The sequence below is a fragment of the Triticum aestivum genome, chromosome 2D (genome assembly GCF_018294505.1).
Source record: "Triticum aestivum cultivar Chinese Spring chromosome 2D, IWGSC CS RefSeq v2.1, whole genome shotgun sequence".
Classification (NCBI taxonomy): Eukaryota; Viridiplantae; Streptophyta; class Magnoliopsida; order Poales; family Poaceae; genus Triticum; species Triticum aestivum.
The window spans coordinates 348615321-348638808 of NC_057799.1; the positions used below are offsets into that span (position 1 = coordinate 348615321).

The 23488-nt window shown below is 43.6% G+C and overlaps 2 protein-coding genes across 2 annotated transcripts; both read left to right on the forward strand.

The window, feature by feature from the left end:
- Positions 1 to 930: 930 nt before the first annotated feature.
- On the forward strand, positions 931 to 1567 carry LOC123049317 (uncharacterized). Its single transcript, XM_044472250.1, has one exon. The coding sequence runs from the start codon at positions 943 to 945 to the stop codon at positions 1264 to 1266; it is 324 nt and encodes a 107-aa protein (XP_044328185.1). The 5' UTR covers positions 931 to 942; the 3' UTR covers positions 1267 to 1567.
- Positions 1568 to 21122: 19555 nt separating this feature from the next.
- Positions 21123 to 23282, forward strand: LOC123049318 (chloroplast envelope quinone oxidoreductase homolog). The gene is made up of 4 exons (XM_044472251.1): positions 21123 to 21203; positions 21460 to 21598; positions 22424 to 22515; positions 22602 to 23282. Exons 1-4 carry the CDS (start codon positions 21123 to 21125, stop codon positions 23280 to 23282), a joined length of 993 nt encoding a protein of 330 aa, XP_044328186.1.
- Positions 23283 to 23488: the final 206 nt, after the last annotated feature.

A 23488-nucleotide genomic window follows, 5' to 3' on the forward strand; every position in this document is an offset into this window, starting at 1 on the left:
TGTACATCATAGAGGAGCACATACCATACCCCTGGTGGTGAGCTTGATTCCCTCATGATTGCAGAGACAAGATAGGAGACTCACACGCGACGCCGGCTGGAAGAAGGACCCGAGAGACCGACTACACGCTAATCAAACAGAATCGGCTACTAACCAGGAGATATAATACAACTCTTTTATATAACATATAGAGAAAAAAATAGGAGGCCATCACAGCTGATATTCTTATCTCGACATAGGCAGCAACGCCAATTGCACTTCTATCCGTTTGTTTAGAAAAGTGGAGGCCGGGGCCTCTTTTATTTCCAGATACCGGAAAAGACCATGGCTTCTGTATACTATGTTTTACAAAACTTCAGTTTTTGCTGACGACAAACACATCAAAATATTCAAAACCATGGTTTTTTAGAAACCACGGCATTCTCCGAAAACTTCAAAAAGACATTGCTGCCAAACGTAGCCTAAATGTTAATGCAATCACCGAAGGTGATGTTATTGTTATTGGGAGGGAGTGAACAGCGAACTAGTACACCGCACATACACAGGCACGCACAGGCGACGTTTTGGTGATTGCCGGTGCAGCCGCTAACCAACATAGACAAATTTACACGTGACAACCCTTTACGATGCACGCCCGATGCTCGACTGTGCAGTTCCGCAAATTATATGTGGGATGTCGTAAATTGAATCAGTTTTCGTGATCTCCAAGACCGGTTGGAAGAGAAGGTTCCAAAAGTGTGTCTGCCCCATAATTTGCAGTGAAAATTGGTTAGCTGATGATCTGTTTCAGGCATCTTTGGACCAAAAGTTGCACTCGAGCCTGCTGGATCCAGTCGGGGAGACGGGTGTGCCACACTGCACAACCACCATTCATTTATAAGCTGGCCTCAAGAAGTTGCTTCCATTTATAAGCTCGTGGTCGTAGTGGGGTTCGCAGGAAATATGGACAGAGATCAGGCGCGCGTCTCTCTGCTTGTAGTTGGAGCGCTGCTCACCGGCACTGTGATTGCAGTGCTCGCAGCCGGTCCAGCCGCCGGCGACACCAGGGCCGGGCCTGGGCTAGCCGGCAGCATGGGCACCGCCTACAGAGTCGACGCGGCTACGGCGCCGCAGAAGCTCACACCGGTGGTGCACCGTCGCGTGCTCGCCAGCCTCGGCAGCTCGGTCTTCGACCCTAACAGGCCGGCATGCATCGGCCAGTGCGGGGGCGCCGGGCAGCCGTACACCGGCCGGGGATGCGTGCGGGCGTACCAGTGCCGCGGCTAGCGCTAAGTTAGCACCGCATCTGACAAGACGCACCGACGCAAGTTCACTCGATGGCATGCCGCTAAACTTGTACGCATCCCGAATAGTACGTGCGTACACCCGTTGGTAGTTGTTATAGTACTAGTTGGATTGGCCGTAACTCGCAAGTGATTGATCCTTGTACGTGATAAATTTGTTATTGTTGCTTGGTGTAAAATGTTCTCATGTCTAATGCTAGATTGTACGTTATTCCTAGCCAGCGGCGAGTTTTCTTCAAAATGTGTGCATATGTTTACACAACTTCTTAAAGCAATATCATTATGACATAGTAAGAATATTGTAGATGGTGTGCATTTAACACCAATGCAGTTGATTTAGGAAATGGTTTATTTTCAACCGGCTGATAACAGCGACGCGTAAGTTGCCTCGTCCTAGCGACGCGTGTCCCGGTGGACCTGGCAACGCGCACGGCTTATTCCCTCCACGTGTCCCTCGATTCCCTTGTCTCTCACTGCTCATCACTAAAATCTTATCCGATCCTTCGAATCCCAATCTCCTTCTGCCGATGCAGGAACAAGAAGCCTCCACCGGCCACGTGCCTGTCGTGACCGGCGACAGCCACCGTTGCAGGAGCCAGCCAATCGCTGCTGCAATCGCTCCACTTGCTTTTTTTTCTTTTCTTCTAGACGCAAGCACAACGGCGCTACGACCCACAATCTCGCCGCTGACCAGGCACGCCGCAACGCGATTCTTGCCGCGGCGGCGGAGCTGCACTGCGGCAAGCGGCACGCGACCCGTGGAGCCGGAGCTGTCGGCGCTGCATTGGAGTTCTGCCGGGGCTGCAATGGACCTCGGCCGGAGTTGCAATGGAGCTTCGCCGGAGCCGTCGACACTGTGTTGGACCTCTGCCAGGGCTGCAATGGAGCTCGACCGGATTTGCAATGGAGCCATAGTTGCCAGAAATTCGGGTCGATCGGGTCGAGGAACGGGGTCGCGGGTCGAGGGTCGCCACCCCTCCGGAACAAGGTACGACGAGGAGTATACTTCTTTGGAACGTTAAATGGGAACGTGGATCGCGATCCAAAGAATTTCGGGTCGATGACCCCGGTACGATAGGTTCGTGTACGCGTTGGAAAGGTCATGACGATCCCTCCAAAAATATGACAATCTGTTGATATATTTCCTAATATTCCAGCTACTACCTCTGTCTCAGTTTACAAGTCCTGCGCGTATACCTAAGTTGCCAATTTTATCACCGTAATATAAACTATATAACACAAAAATTATACCGTTTGAAAATAGAACATATGAAGTTTATATTGATATATTTTTTGTAATATTTGACTTATATTATGTTGGTCAAATTGACGACCTAGGGGTACACGCACGCCTTGTAAATTAAGAAAGAGGGAGTACAAAATTTCACATTAAATTTTCATTTATGTCAGCAATTAAGTACTGAAATGGGGCCACATGTGCGCCGTGATTTTCTCAGCTGCCGGTTTTCCTTTCACACGAAGCGTTCTGATCCGGGAAGTATCACAATTCCTAAATCCTTGTTCACCATCGTTCCTCTGCAATACTCCAGTGGATCTGCCCTCCATGGATCCATCCTCAAAGTCCAAGCTTCCAAGGTTCACTACTACAAAAACAGTTATAGCCAATATGGACACTAATGACGCACTGTACATGTGGTGCGCCATTACTAAATACTAATGGCGCACCATGTGTTGGTGCGTCATTAGTGTGCAAATACTAATGGCGCATCACATCCACGGTGCGTCATTAGTAATTTTTTTAATTTTTTCAAAACTACTAATGGCGCACCGTGGGATGGTGCGCCATTACTAGTTCAACTAGTAATGGTGCACCACTCCCACGGTGCGCCATTAGTAATTATGTTTCAAAAAAAATTCAATTTCAATTTTATTTTTATTTTTTAAACTACTAATGGCGCACGGTGGGAGTGGTGCGCCGTTACTAGTTCATTACTAGTTGAACTAGTAATGGCGCACCATCCCACGGTGCGCCATTAGTAACTTGGCCACCACTTCCACCGAATGCACACACACCCCCGACCGCCTTTTCAGTTAAAAAAAATAAAAAAATGATGAAAATGTCAAAAAAATAAAAGAAAATAAGTTTCCCATGTGATATGTGGTCTAGTTGTTGTGAAAATTTACAAATATGAATTTCGACTTTATTTGCAAAATCTCTCGAGAATTTGTAAAATGGCATAACTTTTGCATACGAACTCGGATGAAAAAGTTTTTTATATGAAAAATCATCTACTCGAAAAGTTACATCCGAATTTAACCGGGGAACCCCGTTAAACATTTTCAAAATCCTCAAAAACCTAACAGAAAAAAGATACGAAGCTTTTAAGATCTAGAGAGGCAAAAAAAATTCAAACTTACTAATGGCGCACCTGCCCATGGTGCACCATTACTATCTTCCCGACTTCAAAATTCAAAATAAGTCAAAAAAATAAAAATAAAGTTACTAATGGCGCACCTGCCTGTGGTGCGCCATTAGTATCTTCCCGCCTTCAAAATTCAAAACAAATTAAAAGAAAAAGTAATGGCGCACCTGCCCACGGTGCGCCATTACTATGCCGTATATATGGCTGGGCGTGGTCCTCTCCTCCTTACCTCTTCATTCTTCTCCTCCACTCCATCTCCTCCTCTCCTCCACTCCATCTTCCCTTCTCTCCTCCACCATACTACCCTCCTCCTCTCCGGCGACCTCCTCCTCCTCCTCTCCGGCGACCTCCTCCTCCTCCTCTCCGGCGACCTCCTCCTCCTCTCCGGCGACCTCCTCCTCCCTCCTCCCCTCCCCTCCCCTCACGGTTTCTCCTCCCTCCTCTCCGGGGAGCTCCTCCTCCCTCCTCTCCGGTGAGCTCCTCCTCCCTCCTCTCCTCCCATCCCCTCATGGTTTCTCCTTCCTCCTCTCCGATGCTCCGGTGAACTCCTCTCCGGCGACCTCCTCCTCCTCTCCGGCGATGTAGGCGAGCGCCTCTCCGGTGACCTCCTCCTCCTCCTCTCCGGCGAACTCCTCTCCGGCAAAAGAACACGGCAAAAGAACGTACAAGATCCAAAAACAGGAACAAAATTTGAAATAATATCGTGCAAAAAAGAGCAAAAAATGGCCAAAAAATCGCGATCCAGATCCAAATTCAAAATTCAAAAATAGCAATGGCACACGATGGGGGTTAGACGGTGCGCCACTACTATTTTCCCGTCTTCAAAATTCAAAAATACTAATGGCGCACCGTGGCCTATACTAATGGCGCACCAGTGGTGCGCCATTAGTATACCAGATACTATTGGCGCACCACTAGTGCGCTATTAGTAAAAAATACTAGTGGCGTGGTACTAGTGGCGCACCAGTAGCGCGCCATTAGTAGGCAAAACTGGTGCGCCACTAGTAGGCCTTTTCCTAGTAGTGGTTCTCCCTCCAGCATGGGATTCTCAACCGCTCGCCGCTCGCGCACGATGTATGGCCGCATACAATAGTGAACAGCTCGACAGCTGGCAACCCGCAGGCTAGTGGCGAATCGGCGAAGGGCGGACTCCGGTGATCCGGCGGTGGAGCGCGGTTGCATGGTGCCCTGGTAAGCCTCCATCCTCATGAACTACCTTGGCATCTTGCATATCGATTTGGGTCAGCACCATCGATCAGGGTCGCGATCCCTCCATCGACCCTCGTCGACCCAACTTCGTCCCCGATCCTCGATCGGGATCGATGACCCCGGGTCAGGGATCGCACCCTCGACCCGCGAACCAGGCTACTATGAATGGAGCATCGGCGGAGCTGTTGGCGCTGCATTGGAGCTCCGCCGGGGCTACAATGGACCTTTGCCGGAGTTGCAATGGAGCTTCACCAAAGCGTCGGTGCTGAGTTGGAGCTCCACCGGAGCTACAATGGAGCTTGCCGGACGCCATCCGTGCTGCGTTGGAGCTCCGCTGTGCTTGCAATGGCGCCGCGTTGAAGCTGCCGCGCTCGCTGCTGCCATGGCGCTGCTGTGATCCAACGACCACCAACGCACTAATCCAACGGCTGAATAGGCCGATGATTTCTCTAAAAAAATCATCCGGCTGATTCATAGCAGCCCTGTTGATTTAACAGTGTTTCTGGTGTCAGCTTTAATTGCATTTCTCACTGGTTCCAATTCCACTTTTTCAACCATTTCATGTGTTTCAATTGCACCTTTTCAATTGTGTTGTCCCAACCGTATGCGTGTCTAAAGTGCACTGGTTTACTAGTTAACAAACTGGTAAATGCTTGCCTTGTCTTTCCTCCTTCAAAAGAAAACATCCCAGAGTTTCCTCCCCCCTCTCCCCAGTCCGTCAACGCCGCCGCTGGTCCGTCTCACCTCCGGTAGCCTTTGGGTCATGGAGGTTCGGAGGATCTCGGCCCCACGCTGGGGGGGGGGGGGCGTTCTCGTTTCTGTTAGCTGTGCCATCTTGGTTGGGGCTGTATAGCGGCGGCGATGTCCCTCAATAAGAATAGTGTCTCCCATGTTCTATCTTCGTCCCGATGGTGCGTCTAGCTTCGTCGGAGAGCATGTGGAGGTGTGTCTTCGTTGGATCTCGTGGTATTGGGTCACTGCTGGTCTTCGGTGGATCTGTTTGGATCTGGCCTTCGTTCGTCTTCGTTTGGGTGTTTATAGGTTTGGCCCTTCCGATCTACGACTTTCTTCATCGGTGATGATTACTGCTCTTGTGCGCTGGTCCTATGGGGCCTGAGCTCGACGACTTCGTCTAGTAGAACAAGATTTGCCCGGCTTCGGCAAGGGAGGGGCGATGATGGTGACGCGCCTTCAGCTCGCTCTAGTGCTTGTAGTCGTCGTTAGGTGGTCCACGGACTTGATTGTAATTTTTATTACCTCGGGTGTTCTTTGTACTGTCATGATTGAAGATGAATAGTTTATAAGTTTCTTGGAAAAAAATGTCAAATGTTTACCTCAAGCTCGTGCCCTTACGTAATAGCATCACACACGACGTCGACTTCACAGGAAGTAGTGCAATGTAAAACCATGCATCTATCATCTTTCATAAGCACATAATTTTTGTGATAATGAAAGTAGAGGGTTTATGCTATATCATTAATTAGATTGTACTGACTTGGCCAACCATCCATTAGATATAATTTCAATGGATTAGATTAGAGAATTATTCAATGTAACTTTGAACTAAACACTACTGAAACTTTTAAAAATAATTACCCTACTAAATACTCGAGATAATATATGCAAAGAAAATGATCCAGAGGTTATATAAAAGGCAAGGGCGAGTGGTGATCGCAGAGTGTTTTACCTATTATATCATAAGGAAACTTATAGAGCCACGCACCTTCCAGCCGACGGCCGCCTGATTGCCTTGCAATCCGCAAAGTCGTTGGATTCTGCACGAGAACACACCAAATTTTAAGTTTAAGTTTCTGAAATCTGTGATTTTGTCTTCTGCTCGTATCAAATTTCAACAGTTGAAACTTCAAGAAGTTATAAAAACGCATCAAAATGTATTAAAAATGGGGATCTTATTTTGAAAGACCTCGTCAAAAGAAACACAAATATACAAAGGAAACTTCATTCGTTCTTTTGGTTCCAAAATATAAGAAACTGGAAATCAAAAGCTAAAAGAAAAATGAGGGTCGGTACCCCTGCATGCCACAAATCCCCTCCCGAACCACAGAGACCTCCTACTTGATGCGCGTGTACGTCAACTAGAGTGGCTTTTCTGAAGCTAGGGCAAATGAGCCAGCCCGTTTTGCCTCTAGTCAGTTTTCACCAAAAAAACAATTGTTGTTTTTTAGGAGCAAGATATTTTGAAAACATATTAAAATAAAAAAATGTGTTTACAAAAATAATCAATATGTGTATATAAAAGTTCCGTATATATTAAAAAAGTTCACCGTGTATCAGAGAAGTGTTCACTGAGTATTGAAAAAATGTTCATCATATAATTAAAAAAGTTCATCATATACTAAAAATGTTCAATGTACATAAAAAATACTCATTGTATATTAAGAAAAAAATTAGTATGTATTTCAAAAATGTTCACTGTAAACAAAAAAAACAGTGTGTATTTGAATAAATGTTCACCTATATTGGAAAAGAAGTTCACTGTATATTGGAAAACTAAAAATGCGAAAAAATAATAAAAGTAAAAGGAGAATAAAACTAGTATCCAAAAATATAAAGGAAAAAGGAATAAAGAATAAAAATAACAAAGGAAAAAACCCGAAAACAACGGTTGTTACATGGGCCGGCTCATCTAGAGGAGTGTTCAGTGAAGCCTTGACTATACGACAAGCTAATAGACAAGCTTCAAGAGGCTGAAGCTTGCCCTCTAATAAAAAAAGAATCTTATTTACTACCACTCGGTCTAGCCTAGCTCCCAAGCCCATGTATCACCTATAATGCCTACATTGATCCAAGTAGGAAAAGGGACTGGCCTAGTTCCCAAGCCCATATGTATCACATGTAAATCTCATCTTCCCCTGAAAAAACATGTAAATCCATTCTAGTACATTGATCCAACATGAAAAGAGAACGGACCCAGCCTAGTTTCGCAGTTGTCTAATACCTCATCCTTCATAGATTTGGCGGGTTGTCTTGGATGGAAGGGATGTTTTAGCTCAAGGGATTATCAGAAGGATTGGAACTGGCAAAACTAGGAGTATATGGGAACATAATTGGATCCCTCGAGGGATTGATGAGACCATTATCATTGTTGGTTGATCGGTCGCCTAGAATGGTTTTGGAACTGATCGATGCCTCATTTGTTCCATGGCGAGAGGATCCCACTTTTTTTGCCTTTCCGTATTGAAGCAACTTTAAGGATCCCACTATGCACAAGGAGACTTGATGACTTCTAGGATAGGGAAAAGGACTGGCGTGGCAAATTATTGATGAGCTCAGTTTACAAGATAGTTGTTAAGACAAAGATACAAAGGGAAAATTGGTTGGAAAATGTTGAAGGCCCTTCTGACACCGGAGCTGAGAAGAAGTCGTGGAGGTCCTTGTGGAACATTAGAGTGCCTTTAAAACTGAAAAACTCCTTGTGGAGATTGTGTCAGGACTCGCTACAAACCGCTGACCTTTTGCAGCACTGTAACATGTCCACAACATTTTTGTGTTCTTTATGTGCACCTGAGGATAATTGGACGCATGCCTTGATCGAGTATGAGAGGTGTGGTGTGTCTGGCCACTCTCATATGAAGAAATGGTGAAACATATGTGTGCTAACCTAGACATGAATGCAAAATAGTGGTTGTTTATGATGCATGAGACTCTTACACAGGCGGAGTTTACAATTTTGGTGGTGACTATGTGGGTGATTTGGAGAGCCAGGAGGAAGGCTATTCATGAGGATATATTCCAAAGTCCCTTGTCAACCCATTTTTTTTCATTTCATCATTTATTGCTGACATCCAAATTTTGGCGAAACTTATATGGAGTTTACAATAGTTAAACCTTATTCATGGTTAGTTCTGCCAGTGGAACACATGAAAATTAACACAAATGCTTCTGTCATGAGGAACAGAAGTTATGGAGCGGTGGTTGTTGTGTGCCGAGACTATGGGGTAGTTTCTGGGTGCGTCATCCACCACCTTTCGAAATATTGCAGACACTGTTACACTTGAAGCTTGGGCATTTAGAGAGGCATTGGAGATTGCAGATGATCTTTATGTGCAAAAGATACATGCTTTAGATTGCAAGACAGTGGTGGAGGATATTAAGCAGCGATCTTCAGCGGCGCATGGATCTATCATACATGGAAGAATAGAACATTCTACTGCTTTACTGCTTGTAATATAGTTCATCGGTTTAGGAACTCGGATATCGAAGCTCAAAATCTCTCTAAGCATGCTTTATCACTTGGGTTTGGTCGCCATGTGTGGTTGTATCTACTTGGTGATCTATTTTTTATACCTGTAAACATTGTCATGAATAAAAACTTAGCGATAATGTCTCAAAAGAAGTTGTCCAGTATACTAATCCAACACTATTTAGCTTGACATATACAAATTTTGGTTGAAGATTTGATATATTATAATTAAAAACTCCCTGAAACTTTCAGTAAGCACTACATGTTTCTAGTAGTAAGCCTATTTGGACAACACTATGAAGAGATAATGGCTATTAAGCTAATATCCAATTTTGTGTTCCAAATTTCATAGATATGAAAAACATTCCCCAAAACATCACTAAATACTACTCCCTCTGTAAACTAATATAAGATTTTTCACTTATCTGGACGATAATATTGGGAGTAATGGCTATTTTGCTAGACAATCCAAATTTTGATTCAAAATTTGATATTTAAAAAGGGACATTTACATTTATACCCTTAATTTGCGCCCACTCTCAGATTTACACCTAACTTTTTGATGTGCTCAAATTTGCCCCTAAAATGCATTTCAGGTCACGAGAATGCCCTTCCAGCTGTCAACGTTGCTTGATCGAAACTTTGAAAATCAATAACAAATTCATATGAACTCAGAAGAATGCAAATAAGATATCGAAATGTTCATAAAAATACCACCTATATGCACATGTCATTTACGTTCATCACCTATACGTGCTATTATTTGCATTCACCCTAAATAGTTTTTTTAATGTTATAAACCCTAAAAAGCTTTAAAGAGTGCTTTGACAAGTGCATATAGGTGATGTTCTTATGAACATTTTGATATCTTATTTTGCATTCTTCTGAGTTCATATGAATTTGTTATGAATTTTTAAAGTCTCAGTCAAACAACTTTGACCAAATGGAAGGGCATTCTTGCGACCTAAAATGCTTTTTAGGGGCAAATTTGAGCACATAAAAAATTTAGGGGTAACTTTGAGTAGTGGGTTTGAGTTAGGGGCACAAATGTGAATGTCTCTTTGAAAAAAAAATCAGTAAATAGTACATGTGTCCAGTAGTAATCTAGGAAATTTTGAGCTTATTAGGGTTGCCGGTTTAGGAGATAATGACTATTTTCTAAACAGATCAAAATTTTAGTTTATTATTTGATATGAATGAAGGGAGACAAAGCTACATGGGTTTTGCTGTAAAAAAATGTTTTAAAAAGTGCAACGCCATAGAATTATTTGATATTTATGTGCTTGGAACCATTTTAAAAAGCTCCTCACTATTAGTTGTAAAACGGATAAGTATTTAAAACTGAAACTAATGTGTTATTTGTAGTTGGGCTTCAGGTCTGTTTTCTAAAGAATAATCGATGCAACACCATAGTTGGAAATAAAAAGTGGAGGAAATGCTTTCTCACTTGATTTGTCTATGTGTGTATGATAGATGTGGGTATCGAATATGGGTTGCCTAGCTCACCAACTGTTGTTGGACAACTCGATCAACCTAAGAGGCTTTGCTTGTGCTTATCTTCTTAAACCCCACCTTATTAATTAATAAGTTTATCAAGACGAGCAGAATAATGGTGTTAACAAAGTCAGAATTAAGATACAATTTGCTTTTCCCTAACCGGCCAATGTAGCTGAAATGCTGCCTTCTCCAAGGCCCATTTCGCATTTGAATTTGGTGACAATGATTGTGGTATGGTCCAAACATTGCAATTTTTTTTGTATGTTTCATTCATTCGAAATTTCCAACAACTGTGCACAACCAGTTAAAGGCATCTCTAATACTCCCTTTGTTCATAAATATAAGTTGTTCTGACTTTTTTGTGAACATAATAACATTTTACTGTATTTGTTCATTCATTTCAGTCTTTATGTAGTTTATATTAAAATAATTTAAAACATCTTATATTTGTGAACGGAGGGCGTAGCTTGTAATTTACTTTGGTCATGAAAATGCACTCCCTCTTGTCGGGTGCATAAATCGGACTTCTAGTGGTAGATAATCGCGCATGATTATCGTTGTAAGCCAAAAGATGTTGTACCTGCTCGCCTCTAGTAGAAAAGAAAAAGACACTGTACTACCAGCTCCTGTACCCATGATTGGCGGCAAAAATGGGCGGTCAGTTGTGTGCGCACCACACCGACTCTACATTTAAATACGGCCAAAGGGGAGTAAAGCAAAGACATAGTGGGGCCACGAGAATTGCCCAATACCAAACCTCCGTTTATAAGTTGCCGCCCGAGTCTACCGTGACACTCTCCTCCAGCTGCAAAGCATTGCCATACACAAGAACATCTACAGGTCCAGAGTGACAGAGAATGGGCAGATGCCTCTCTTTTCTACTCCTCCTGGGCGTCGCGCTTGCGCTCGCCGGCCCGGCTAACGGCGACATATCGGCGGGGTTCGCCGCTTCAGGGGCAGCATACAGCATCGACGCCGCGGTGCGGCAGCTGATGTCGCCGTCGTCGATGAAGCTGGAGGACGGCGTGGACCCTGAGTTCAGTGTCGACCTGGAGGTGCACCGCCGCGTCCTCGCCGGCATCAGCCCCGGTGCCCTGAGCCGCAACAGGCCCGCCTGCCCCGGCGCGTGCCCGGCGCCCGGAGGATCGTACACCAACCGGGGATGCCAGAAGAAGTACCAGTGCCGTGGCTGAATGGAGCAGCAGAGCACTCTGGCCGGCAACCTCCTGCACGCATGCACGTTCGACCGGCGTAAATTTTCATTTCACATTTATATTTCGTTCCGCTATCTTGGAATAATGTGGCAGTCTTGTTGGAACTTGTGACGTGATATCGGTTGTTCTTGTTCACAGAAGCATGTCATGAATGATAATTTTGATTTTAGGCCATCTTCAACGCTGACCTGTAAACCGGACAACGCATCCGTTTATAGACACGGATGTAGGAGTCGGCCATCCAACGATACCGCATACATTAAAAATACTATTTAAATAAACCGAACGAATTTCATCAAATACGATGGATTTCATTAAAATTCCGACATAATTTGCGTAAAAAGGTTGATATTTCGATCGTTTAACTAAAAATTAGAAAGAAAAAACCTAAACCCTATACCGGGCGACCACCTTGTACGCGTGGCCGCATAGCCGTCGCCGTTTGTGCCGTCGTCGTCGTCCCTCCACTGGTGGAAGGGTAACAGAGGGCCGTGGCAGCCTTGTCCGGCGGCCGTCTGCTACTTGCGAAGGAGCTGCCCAGCCTCCTCCTGGGCAGTGCGGAGGGCCGCCGCGACCAATGCAGACGACGCTCGCGAAGCTATGACGACGGGCTTGCCCCGCCGACATTGGCGAAGGGGTCGCTATGCGACCATTCCTCGTCAATCTTGGCAAGCTCGTTGTCAAGGTGGTGGCCATGCCTAGCGGTCGTCTCCGCTGTGGTGATGAAGCGGCCGAGCGCCCACGCGGTGGCGAGGTCTGGGTCGTTGTGGACACATTCCAGCACCGTGTCGGACTTGGCGAACACCGAGCGGTGGGCGGCGTTGCGCCGGTCGTACCGTGCCTGTCGCCTTGCCGCGCTCCTCCTCGGAGACAACAGCCCTCGAGCCCGAGGGACCGCCGACACCGCCGCCTCTGAGGTAGTGGAGGATGGAGTCACGTGCCTTCGTTATCACGGGTGGCAGCTCCTCCTTGATGAGGCGGTGGTTGTAGCGGGGCGGTGACGTGGGCTCATAGATGCGGGCGTACTGGTTGCGCGTTGATGGCGACACTGGCTCATCCTTGACGTAGCGTCCGATCTGGACACCACGATTGCACGGGGGCGATGCCGACTCCTCCTTGATGCGGCGCCTGATCTGGACGCCGCCGCAGTTGCGCGCACGCCGGGGGGGGGGGGGGGGGGGGCTCCTCCTTCACCCGCCGGAGTGGGGACGTCGGCTCCTGCTTCATGCGGTAGCACAAGGGGACGATGGCTCCTCCTTGACTCGCGTCAACGGCAATGGTGGCGCCGACCCCGTCTGATGGAGCAAACGCTCCGTTATGATCTTCATTTGACAGAAGAATTCTTCATCCCTTAGAGCGGCCTCCGCGAGGAGACGGGGCTGCTAGTGCGGCGTCTAGTCCTCCTCGTTGCCGAAGGAGATGACGATCTCCTCCTTACTGAAGGAGCCGACAACCATGGATGCCGATGGGCCCGAAGAGCGAGCACGACGGCGCCAAAATTCGTCTGATTATGAACCGCCACCGTCACCGCCTTCGCCTGCTAGCACGGAGGCCCATGACTTCGGCGTCGCCGCAGGAGTTGAGGGGGCTCAGATAGGACAAAGTGTGGTTGTGCATTGCCGGCGCGCGACTTAAATAGTCGCTGCTAGTCCTTGCGAAGGGCCGGTCAGTCGCTTCAATGCAGTGCAGCGACCGGAGTTGGTTCGTTAGGAAGCCGCGTCCGCATTGAAGCAGCGACTCCTGAGAGGTCGAGTCGGTCAACGCCGCCACCCGTCCGGTCACATCAATCGACATTAATGTTGGTCACTGCATGCTCTAAGCTGGCATGAATGCGGCGTGGGAAGCGGCGTGTGCATTGGACAGAAAACGCAGGGGAGTCAATAAAGGTGGGCCAAATCAGTTAGACGCGAGCGTGGCAGCGGTCCGAACGCCCCCCCCCCCCCCCCTCCCCGCTCTCTAATATGCAGGAAAAAACATGTCTGAACGGGCTTGCGGATTAATACGGACTCGCATTGGATGACAGAACACGTTCGAACCGCGCAATCCGAATGATCGGGGCTGTTTACTTTAGATTTCTCAACACAAGTGTACTTATCCTTCACCTGGAAAAAAAGGTGTGCACCCCCATTGCTTGGCATAAAAACACTGCAATTGGACAGATGAGGTAGTTGAACTGACGAAGATTGTGTCGGCCAAATCTTGAAGTAGGGACGCCCGGCTGCTGCCCACTCACGTCATACTTTGTGTGCTGCGGGCATTCACACAACTTTTCCAGCGCATGACAAATTGACCAGCAAGCACTTTTGAGAACCGACCCTAACCCCCCCATGGATTAGGTGATCCTCTAGCCCCATCAATCGCTTTCTTTTTCTTTTACGTTTCCTTTTGTTTTTTTCCCTTTTTATTTATAATTTTCTCACTTTTCTGAACATTTTTTGAAAACATGAAACTTTTGAGAATTCGTAAATTTGTTTTTGAAATCATGAACATTTTTCAAATTCGTGATTTTTTTACCAATTCACCAATATCTTTTCAAATTGTGAATTTTTTAAATCCGTGAACTTTTTTACAAATTGACGAACATTTTTCGTAACTCGTTAACCTTTTTTGAATCAAAGATTTTTTTTCGAAATTTGGGAACCTTTTTTTAATTTGCAATTTTCTTTGTTTTATGATTTTTCTGAAATGCATGAACATTTTCTGAATTCATGAACGTGTTTTGAATCATCAAAAAATTCTGAAAAGTTAAAGTTTTTTTCGAAATTTGGGACCAATATTTGAAATTTGCGAACATTTTTTGTTTTTGTTAACATTTAAAAGGAACTAATGAACATTATTTGAATTGTTTTAATACGCATCATTGTTCAAAATTTTGATTTTTTAATATGTGAATATTTTTTGAGAATCCCGAACATTTTTTGAATGCGTGAACATTTTATGAGTTTTCTCCGAAAATCTTGAACATTGTTTTTTTTTCAAATTCTCGATCTTTTAGTGATTTCTTGAGCATTGTTTTTCAAAATCCAAAATTATTTAGAAATTGAAACAACAAATTATTAAAAAATTTAAAAAGAGAATAAATAAAAAAAGAAAAAACAAGGGGAGTCCCGCCCCGCGCATGGGGCCGGACAACAAGTTGCTGGGCGGCGCGTAGGAGCTTCCGGGCCCAAGTGGACGCGAACAGACGGACGAGCTATGAGCTCGAGTTGGTCCATCTAGCCGAGCAGGTTAGTTCGCCTCGCTCTGGCCCAGCATAATAATTACAGTTTAGAGATTTTTTTTAGAAAAGGAGGTCATCCTCCGGCCTCTGCATCGGAGAGATGCATACGGCCACTTTATTAAAACAAGTTCAATCAAAAACAAATAGTTTGGTGCAAAGTACAGCTCACAGCAGGAGCTAAAACAAGATAAACTCAAAGCCTTCAACCGGCTGGACGAAAAGATACTAGGGACATATCCTATTATGCGACCGCCATCCAAACCGGTTGAAAATAGCCCGCGCTACCATCTCCCACCGGTTGCACCCAGTAGTCATCTGCTCCCTGGAGCCCATAGGAGTGAGTAATGACCACGTACGGATCCATGCCGTAGCCCTGAAGATAACCTGCAAGAAATTAACAATAGCTACCCTGTTAAAAATCAAATCATTCCTGGAGTTCCATATAGCCCAAATAAGTGCGCATATTTCAATCCGAATACTTGACGCAACATGAGGAGGCACTCCAATTAGCCACGTCCCAAACAACGCGTCTATGCTTACCGGAGGCATAATATTAAATGCTATATGGACAGACCGCCAAAGTAACTTCGCGAGAGGGCAATCAAGAAATAAGTGTTGAATTGTTTCATCGTGAACACAAAAGCAACATCGTGAACTCCCTACTCATCGCCGCTTTATCAGGTTATCTTTGGTGAGGATCACTTGCTTGTGAACAAACCACATAAAGATTTTAATACGCAAGGGAACCTTAACTTTCCAGATGTGTAACGATCTTGGGATTGGGCCAGAGTTAATGAGATCTGAGTACATCGATTTAACCGTGAACACTCCATTACTCGTTAGTTTCCAGTTCAGTGTATCTCCCTGATCAGAGAGTTGAACATCCATCAACCTCCTCACTAGGTGTAACCAGGAAGCCCATCTTTCCCCTACCAGGGACCTCCTGAACTGGATATTCAAAGGGACCGTCTGCAAAATTGTTGCTACGTAGTCATCTTTACGTTGAGCAATATGATACAGGGAAGGATATTGGAGAGCTAGCGGTGTGTTGCCTAACCAAGTATCCTCCCAAAACCTTGTTGTTGTTTCGTCCGCAACAATGAATTTCACCCTATGGAAGAAGGTTTCTTTCACTCTCATGAGACCCTTCCAAAATAGTGAATCATTAGGTCTTACGGTCACTTGAGCAAGAGTTTTAGAGTGCAAGTATTTATTTCTTAGGATTTGAGCCCACATACCCTTGGGTTCAAGTGCTAACCTAAACAACCATTTGCTCAGTAGACATTTGTTTTTAATCTCGAGGTTCTCGATCCCAAGACCCCCCTGATCTTTTGGTCGACAAATAATATGCCATCTTGCCAGACGGTACTTTGTCTTAACCTCGTCAGATTGCCAGAAAAAACGGGATCGATAGTAGTCTAGTCTCTTATGTACCCCTTTAGGCACCTCAAAGAAAGACAGAAGGAACATTGGCATATTCGTGAGCACCGAGTTGATCAATACCAGCCTTCCTCCATATGACATAAGCTTACCCTTCCAGCCGCTTAGTTTCTTCTCGAAACGATCCTCGATACACTTCCACTCCTTATTAGTTAGTTTCCTATGATGAATTGGAATGCCCAGATAACTGAACGGTAATGCTCCTAGTTCACAGCCGAACAGTTGCTTGTAACTGTCTTGGTCATCTTTGGCCCTACCAAAGCAGAACAACTCACTCTTGTGAAAGTTGATCTTAAGACCCGACAACTGTTCAAATAAACATAAGACCAATTTCATATTCCTCGCCTTTGCAAGGTCATGCTCCATGAAGATGATAGTGTCGTCTGCATATTGTAAGATAGACACGCCCCCATCCACCAGATGGGGAACAAGACCACCTACGAAGCCTCTCTCCTTGGCCCGACCTATGAGAACAACCAACATGTTTGCCACAATGTTGAACATAATTGGAGATATGTGATCTCCTTGTCTCAGGCCTTTACGCGTTTGGAAGTAATGACCAATGTCATCATTCACCTTTATGCCCACACTACATTTCTGGACAAAGGAATCCACCTGATTCCTCCATGCCCCATTAAAACCTTTCATGCGCATGGCCTGTTGCAAAAATGGCCATTTGACTTTGTCATATGCCTTCTCAAAATCTACTTTCAAAATCACCCCATCGAGTTTCTTCGAATGGATTTCATGTAGAGTTTCGTGTAAGACAACAACCCCTTCTAGGATATGTCAGAGATAATTAGGATGACGGACGAGCTCCGAGCAGAAACACTAATGCCCTCCGGCTGCATGCAGGAGATTTCAGATATCAACAGGGGCGCATTTCCTACATATGCACCTGTCCTCGACGAGATTAAGGAGGGAATGATCGATTTTGTAACGGTTACTTTTCGTTTTGAAAATAGGGAAGCGAGTTATGAAGCGCATGCCTTGGCTAAGGGGAGCTCCTGTACGATGCACAACGCGCTACGAAAGAAGCGAGCGCGTACCCCCCTCCCCCCGGCTCCCCCCCTTCGCGCACTTCTGGGCCGACCCATGTGCGGGTCGAGACACTGCCTGTTTTCTTTCTTCTTCTTTTTTTGTTTTTCCTTTTTTCCATAATCCGGGATATCAAAAAACTTCTAAATTTCAGATTTTTTTAATAAAACTAACATGATTTCAAAAAATCATGATTACATAAAAATGCTCGGGAATTCAAAAACTGTTCATGAATTTGTAAAAAATGTTCACAAACTTAAAAAATGTTCATATTTTTTTAAATCATGATTCAGAAAAATGTTCGCTAATTCAAAAAATGTTCACAAAATTGGAAAAAATGTTAGCTAATTCAAAAAATCTTCACGAATTTGAAAAATCGTTCACGATTCAAAAAAATGTTTGCTAATTCTAAAAATGTTCACGAATTTGAAAAAACTGTTGATGATTTTGAAACAATAGTCTTTAATTTTAAAATGTTCATTATTTTAAAAAAATGTTCATGAGTTGAAAAACATGTTCATGACTTAAGAGGATGTTCACAAATTTCTAAAAAATATTCACAAATTTAGGAAAATGTTCACGATTTCAAAAAAATGTTGTTGAGTTTTAAAAAATGTTCACAGTTTTTAAAAAAGATTTTCATGATTTAAGAGAATGTTAACGAATTAGTAAAAATAAAACCACGATTTTGAAAAATGTTCATCATACCAAAAAAATAACGAATTTAAAAACAAATCGCGAATTAATAGATTTTCAGAAATTGAAAAAAATAATAAAAATGAAAACATAAAATGAAAGAAAAAATGAAAAGAAAGCAGAAAAAGAAAAGAAAAACAGAAAAACCCGATCCAGGGACGTTCTAGAACCTTCCCAAAACCAGTTGGCGGTGAAACACTGAAATGGGCCGGCCCATAGAAACAGCAGCGAGCGAGGGGGGGGGGGGGGGGGGGGGGAGGGTACGCGCTATATAGGAACCGTGTTGGCAAAGGCAGCTTCGTCGCTTCCGGTAAGTCGCCATTTGTGGCTAGGGATCACCCCCGACATCACTTGTATTCCGGATGTTTTGAACCTTGAATATATCCCTAGTTCACCTAAAAAAACTAATGCCTTTGATAGTAAGAAAAATAGTAGGTATAGATATGATGCCCTCGCAGGTGCATACTCCAATTTATTTTTAAGTCACTGCTTCCTCTATCCGGGTTTATTGGCCCTCCTCGTATTTTGGGTTGGATTTTGACTAAAAAGTATAAAGTATATGCTACAAAGTGAAATATTGTTGAATTTGTATTCGAAAAAGGTTTTTGATGGCATAATTCTTGTGACATATAGTTCATATTTTATTAGTTATATAAATCTATGGTCAAACTTTTGCTCAAAATAAGAGGGGCCTAATAAACGCGGACGGAGGGAGAATCAAACAACACATTAAATAGCCATCCTGTGTATTGTAATCATAGTCAAACATCAAGTGGTGCTAAATTAAGCGTTAGGTCTTCCCAATTTAAGTGCCCAAGAGCTACCCGGTCAAACCCTTCGTACCCAAGTCACTTGTCTTTGATTTTTTTTGAAACTATGATGATTTTTATAGCAAATTCGGAAACTATACACCCTAATGCAGAAAAATCAAAAGTATCACCCTGTCGGCCTCCTGTTGGCCGAAGAGGGACTTTTCGGCCTACCATTGGCCGGAGAGGGACTTTTCGGCCTACCGCTGGCCAAAAAGGACTTTTCGGCCAACAGTTGGCCAAAGAGTCCCTCTTCGGCCAACACCGGCTCTACTGTTTTAGAAAATTCATATCAATTAGGATTTTTAGTATTTTAATTTGATTCTTTTTGCATTAGATTGGAAATTTTATGAAGTTTCTGCAGATATCAAGTTTGACTAGATTTGAAAGTTTGTATTTGAATTTTATGAATTTGCTCAAATCACTAGATTGCCTATAATTTGAGCTAGGAGTATTCTTTTTAGATGGTTCTTTTTGCTACTGGTTCTTTGTGACTTTGTTTATCAGTAGTAATTAACTGGTGAATTTTAGGATTATTTAAAATTAGGTTTTCACGAAAACAGTTCTGTTTTAGTGTTTTATAGGTTTTGTGCTATTTCTTTTAATTTTAATTGCTTTAAATTGTTTTCTTTATTTTTTTGACATATTCTTTTAGTTTCTGTTAAGTTATTAGTAGATATTTTATTTGTAGTATTTTTTTGTATTTTATTTCTTTTATCCTCCATTTTCTTTCCCGTCGTTCTTTCCCTCAATTTTCTCCCGCTATTTTCTTTGCCGCCATTCTCTCCCGCCATTCTTTGCCTCCATTTTCTTTCCCGTCATTTTATTTGCCGCCGTTCTCTCCCTCCATTTTCTCCCACCATTTTATTTCATGCCATTCTCTCCCGCCATTTTCTCTCCCGCCATCTTCTTTCCCGCCATTCTCTCCCGCCATCTTCTTTCCCGCCATCTTCTTTCTCGCCATCTTCACTTCTCAACTTATAAAACAAGCCTCTTGTCCACGACCGTAGATAACATCATCTGACACGGTCTGTGTCTCCTGCGTCGGTGCTGCTGGTAGAGTGTGAAACACTGCTGAGAGAAGTCATAAGTGTTTGCAGCTTCGTCATCATCATCGGAGAGTGTTTCACACTTATGACTTCTCTCACACAGTGTTTCACACTCCACATGAAGGCATCATAGTCATCCTCCGTCGATGCAGCACTCCTTAGTGTGGCGGGAGAGAATGGCGGGAAAGAAAATGGCGGCAAAGAAGATGGCGGGAAAGAAAATGGAGGGAAAAAGATTGCGAAAAAGTATTTTTTTTCATGTATAAAACGGCAATGGTTGTACAGGATTTATAAGGAACTTTTAAATATAAACTCCTATGAAGCTCAAAATAAGTTTTCTAGTAGGATAAAAGAAATAAAATACAAAAAAATACTACAAATAAAATAGCTACTGATAACTAAACAGAAACAAAAAGAATATGTCAGAAAAAATAAAGAAAATAATTTAAAGCAATTAAAATTAAAAGAAATGGCATAAAACCTATAAAACACTAAAACAGAACTGTTTTAATAAAAACCTAATTTTAAATAATTATTAAATTCGCCAGTTAATTACTACTAATAAACAAAGTCACAAAGAACCAGTAGCAAAAAGAATCATCTGAAAAAATACTCCTAGCTCAAATTATAGGCAATCTAGTGATTTGAGCAAATTAATGAAAATTCAAATTCAAACTTTCAAATCTAGTCAAACTTGATATCTACAGAAACTTCATAAAATTTCGAATCTAATGCAAAAAGAATCAAATTAAAATACTAAAAATCCTAATTGATATGAATTTTCTAAAACAGTAGAGCAGGTGTTGGCCGAAGAGGGACTCTTTGGCCAACTGTTGGCCGAAAAGTCTCTCTTCGGCCAACATGAGGCCGACAGGGTGATACTTTTGATTTTTCTGCATTAGGGTATATAGTTTCTGAATTTGCTACAAAATCATCATAGTTTAAAAAAAATCCTTGTCTTTGCAAGTGTGCCTTATATCCGTACCCACCCGTACGTTGCCACTATGATATGCTTTGAGCTAGCTTTATTCTTCGCTAGCTCCATCCAAAGGCATACGACTCACATTTGCCACAGGATTATGGCCACCTCCGGGATGAAGGCGTCCAGCCTGCGCGCCGTGCAGTATAGCGGCTACGGTGGCGGTGCCGCGGCCCTTAAGGTGAGCTTTTGTGCTAGCTGTCTGTTTATGTCTTGGTGAAGTTCAGAGCGCATGATTTTGGTAGCTTTGACTGGAGCCATGCAGTTTCATGCCAATAAACCCGAACGCAGGGAGTAATATTCTGCAAGTTCAAGTACTTAGCACATTGCAGTTAAGTTTGGCCGGTGAAGTTATCTCATAGAATTTTTTTTTAATTTGTGATGATCTCGGAGTAAAATGTGTAACATAACAACATATCGACTTGGTTTTACTTCAGTACGTGGATATCCCAGTTCCTTCACCGAAGAAAGATGAAGTTCTCATAAAAGTTGAAGCAGCAAGCATAAATCCAGCGGATTGGAAGATCCAGAAAGGGATGCTCCATCCTTTTATTCCTAAATTCCCGTTTATTCCAGGTACTCACGCATAACATATTTCTTGTACACCAGGCTTTGTCTTTTGTGATGACAATATTTCCCATGGAGTTGATTGCAATTTGCAAGGAATGCTTTGGATAGAAATTCATAACTGGTCAATTATATGCATCGATAGAGTATATGTAAAAAGATATATAAAGTGAAAGATATATCACATCCGACCTTTGCTTAGTACTCCCTCTGTTCCTTGATATAAGGTGTATAGATTTTTGAGAAAAAAATCCAAAATATAAGGTGTATTGCATTGCACCACTCATTTGGATATTTTTTTAGGGATTTGATTACATTTCATTATATTAGGCAAGATCCTCTATTTTCTCATGTCAATTAGTCAGGTGTAATCTCGCCCAAAACTTGTGAAATTTTCCCTTCATTGGCATTCTTTAATTTCCGTGCCCAAAACTATACACCCTATATTTAGGAACGGAAGGAGTATATCGTAAGATAGGTATATGTTATATATATTTTTGAGGGAAAAAACATAACTTAAAAAAAATACAAGAGTGAAGACTCAAAACAAAACAGGGAAGGAAGAGAAAAAAATGTCTATGCAAGCTAAAATTACATTACAACAACATAAAAGCAAGGATCAATTATCTAAAAGAGTTGACCCACGTTTCAAAATACAGGTACTCATTGGTATATAGAGTAGTATATTGTTTTTTTAGAAGGAAAGAGTAGTATATTGTTTTGTTTGCGGGTACATGGCTAAAAACGCTCTTATATTAGGGGATGAAGGGAGTACTATATTGTTATTGTCAATGCCAATTTAAGCACTCCTTTCGCTACCTGCTAATGAAACAGTAACCGACGTTGCTGGAGAGATTGTTGAGGTTGGTTCTGCGGTTCAAGAGTTGAAAGTTGGTGACAAAGTTGTGTCCAAATTAGTCTTTTGGGTAATTAGAAAAGCCCTGATTTGAACAATTCAGTTTATGTCTCATTTATATACACATCATTCATGACAGAAGATATTTAATTACAGAAAGCTGGTGGCCTCGCCGAGTATGTTGCAGCATCCGAGAGCATCACCGTCACCCAACCCACCGGAGTATCCGCTGCCGATGCCGCAGGGCTGCCCATCGCCGGCCTCACTGCTCTGCAGGCCCTGAAGGCCATTGGCACGAAGTTCGACGGCACATGCAGCGGCAGCAACATCCTGATCACCGCGGCATCAGGCGGCATCGGCACGTACGCCGTCCAGCTCGCCAAGCTCGGGAACCACAACGTCACCGCCACCTGCGGTGCCCGCAACCTGGAGGCCGTCATGAACATCGGCGCCGACGAGGTGCTTGACTACAAGACCCCGGAAGGCGTGGCACTGAGCAAATCTTCGGGCAAGAAGTACGACTACATCGTGAACACCACGGCTGATGGCAAGTGGTCGGCCTTCAAGCCGGCCCTCAACTGCCCTGGCAGAGTCGTCGATATAGCTTCCAACTTTTGGAACTTTGTCGCATCAATCCTGACGTTTTTCTCCAACAAGAAGCTGTCCATCGTGATCGAATCGATGGGGAAGGAGGACCTGAGGTTTCTGCTTGAGCTGGTGAAGGAAGGGAAGCTCAAGACGGTTGTCGACTCACGCCATCCATTCGAGAAGGCAGCGGACGCGTGGGAGAAGAGCATGAGCGGGCACGCCACAGGAAAGGTCATAGTTGTGATGTGAGCGCACGTTTACTGTAAATTTCTGCTGTTATGTTCGGCAAGTTTTTTTTTCCGAAGGAGGGCTCCCCTGCCTCTGCATCATAACAATGCATATGGTCAACTTTATAAATAAGCAAATAGGTTCAACAATGTCTTAAAGTCTCCAAACGAAAGTAACGGAAAGCTCACAAAGAGCCAAAGGGCCAATAACATAACTAGCCAAAAAAA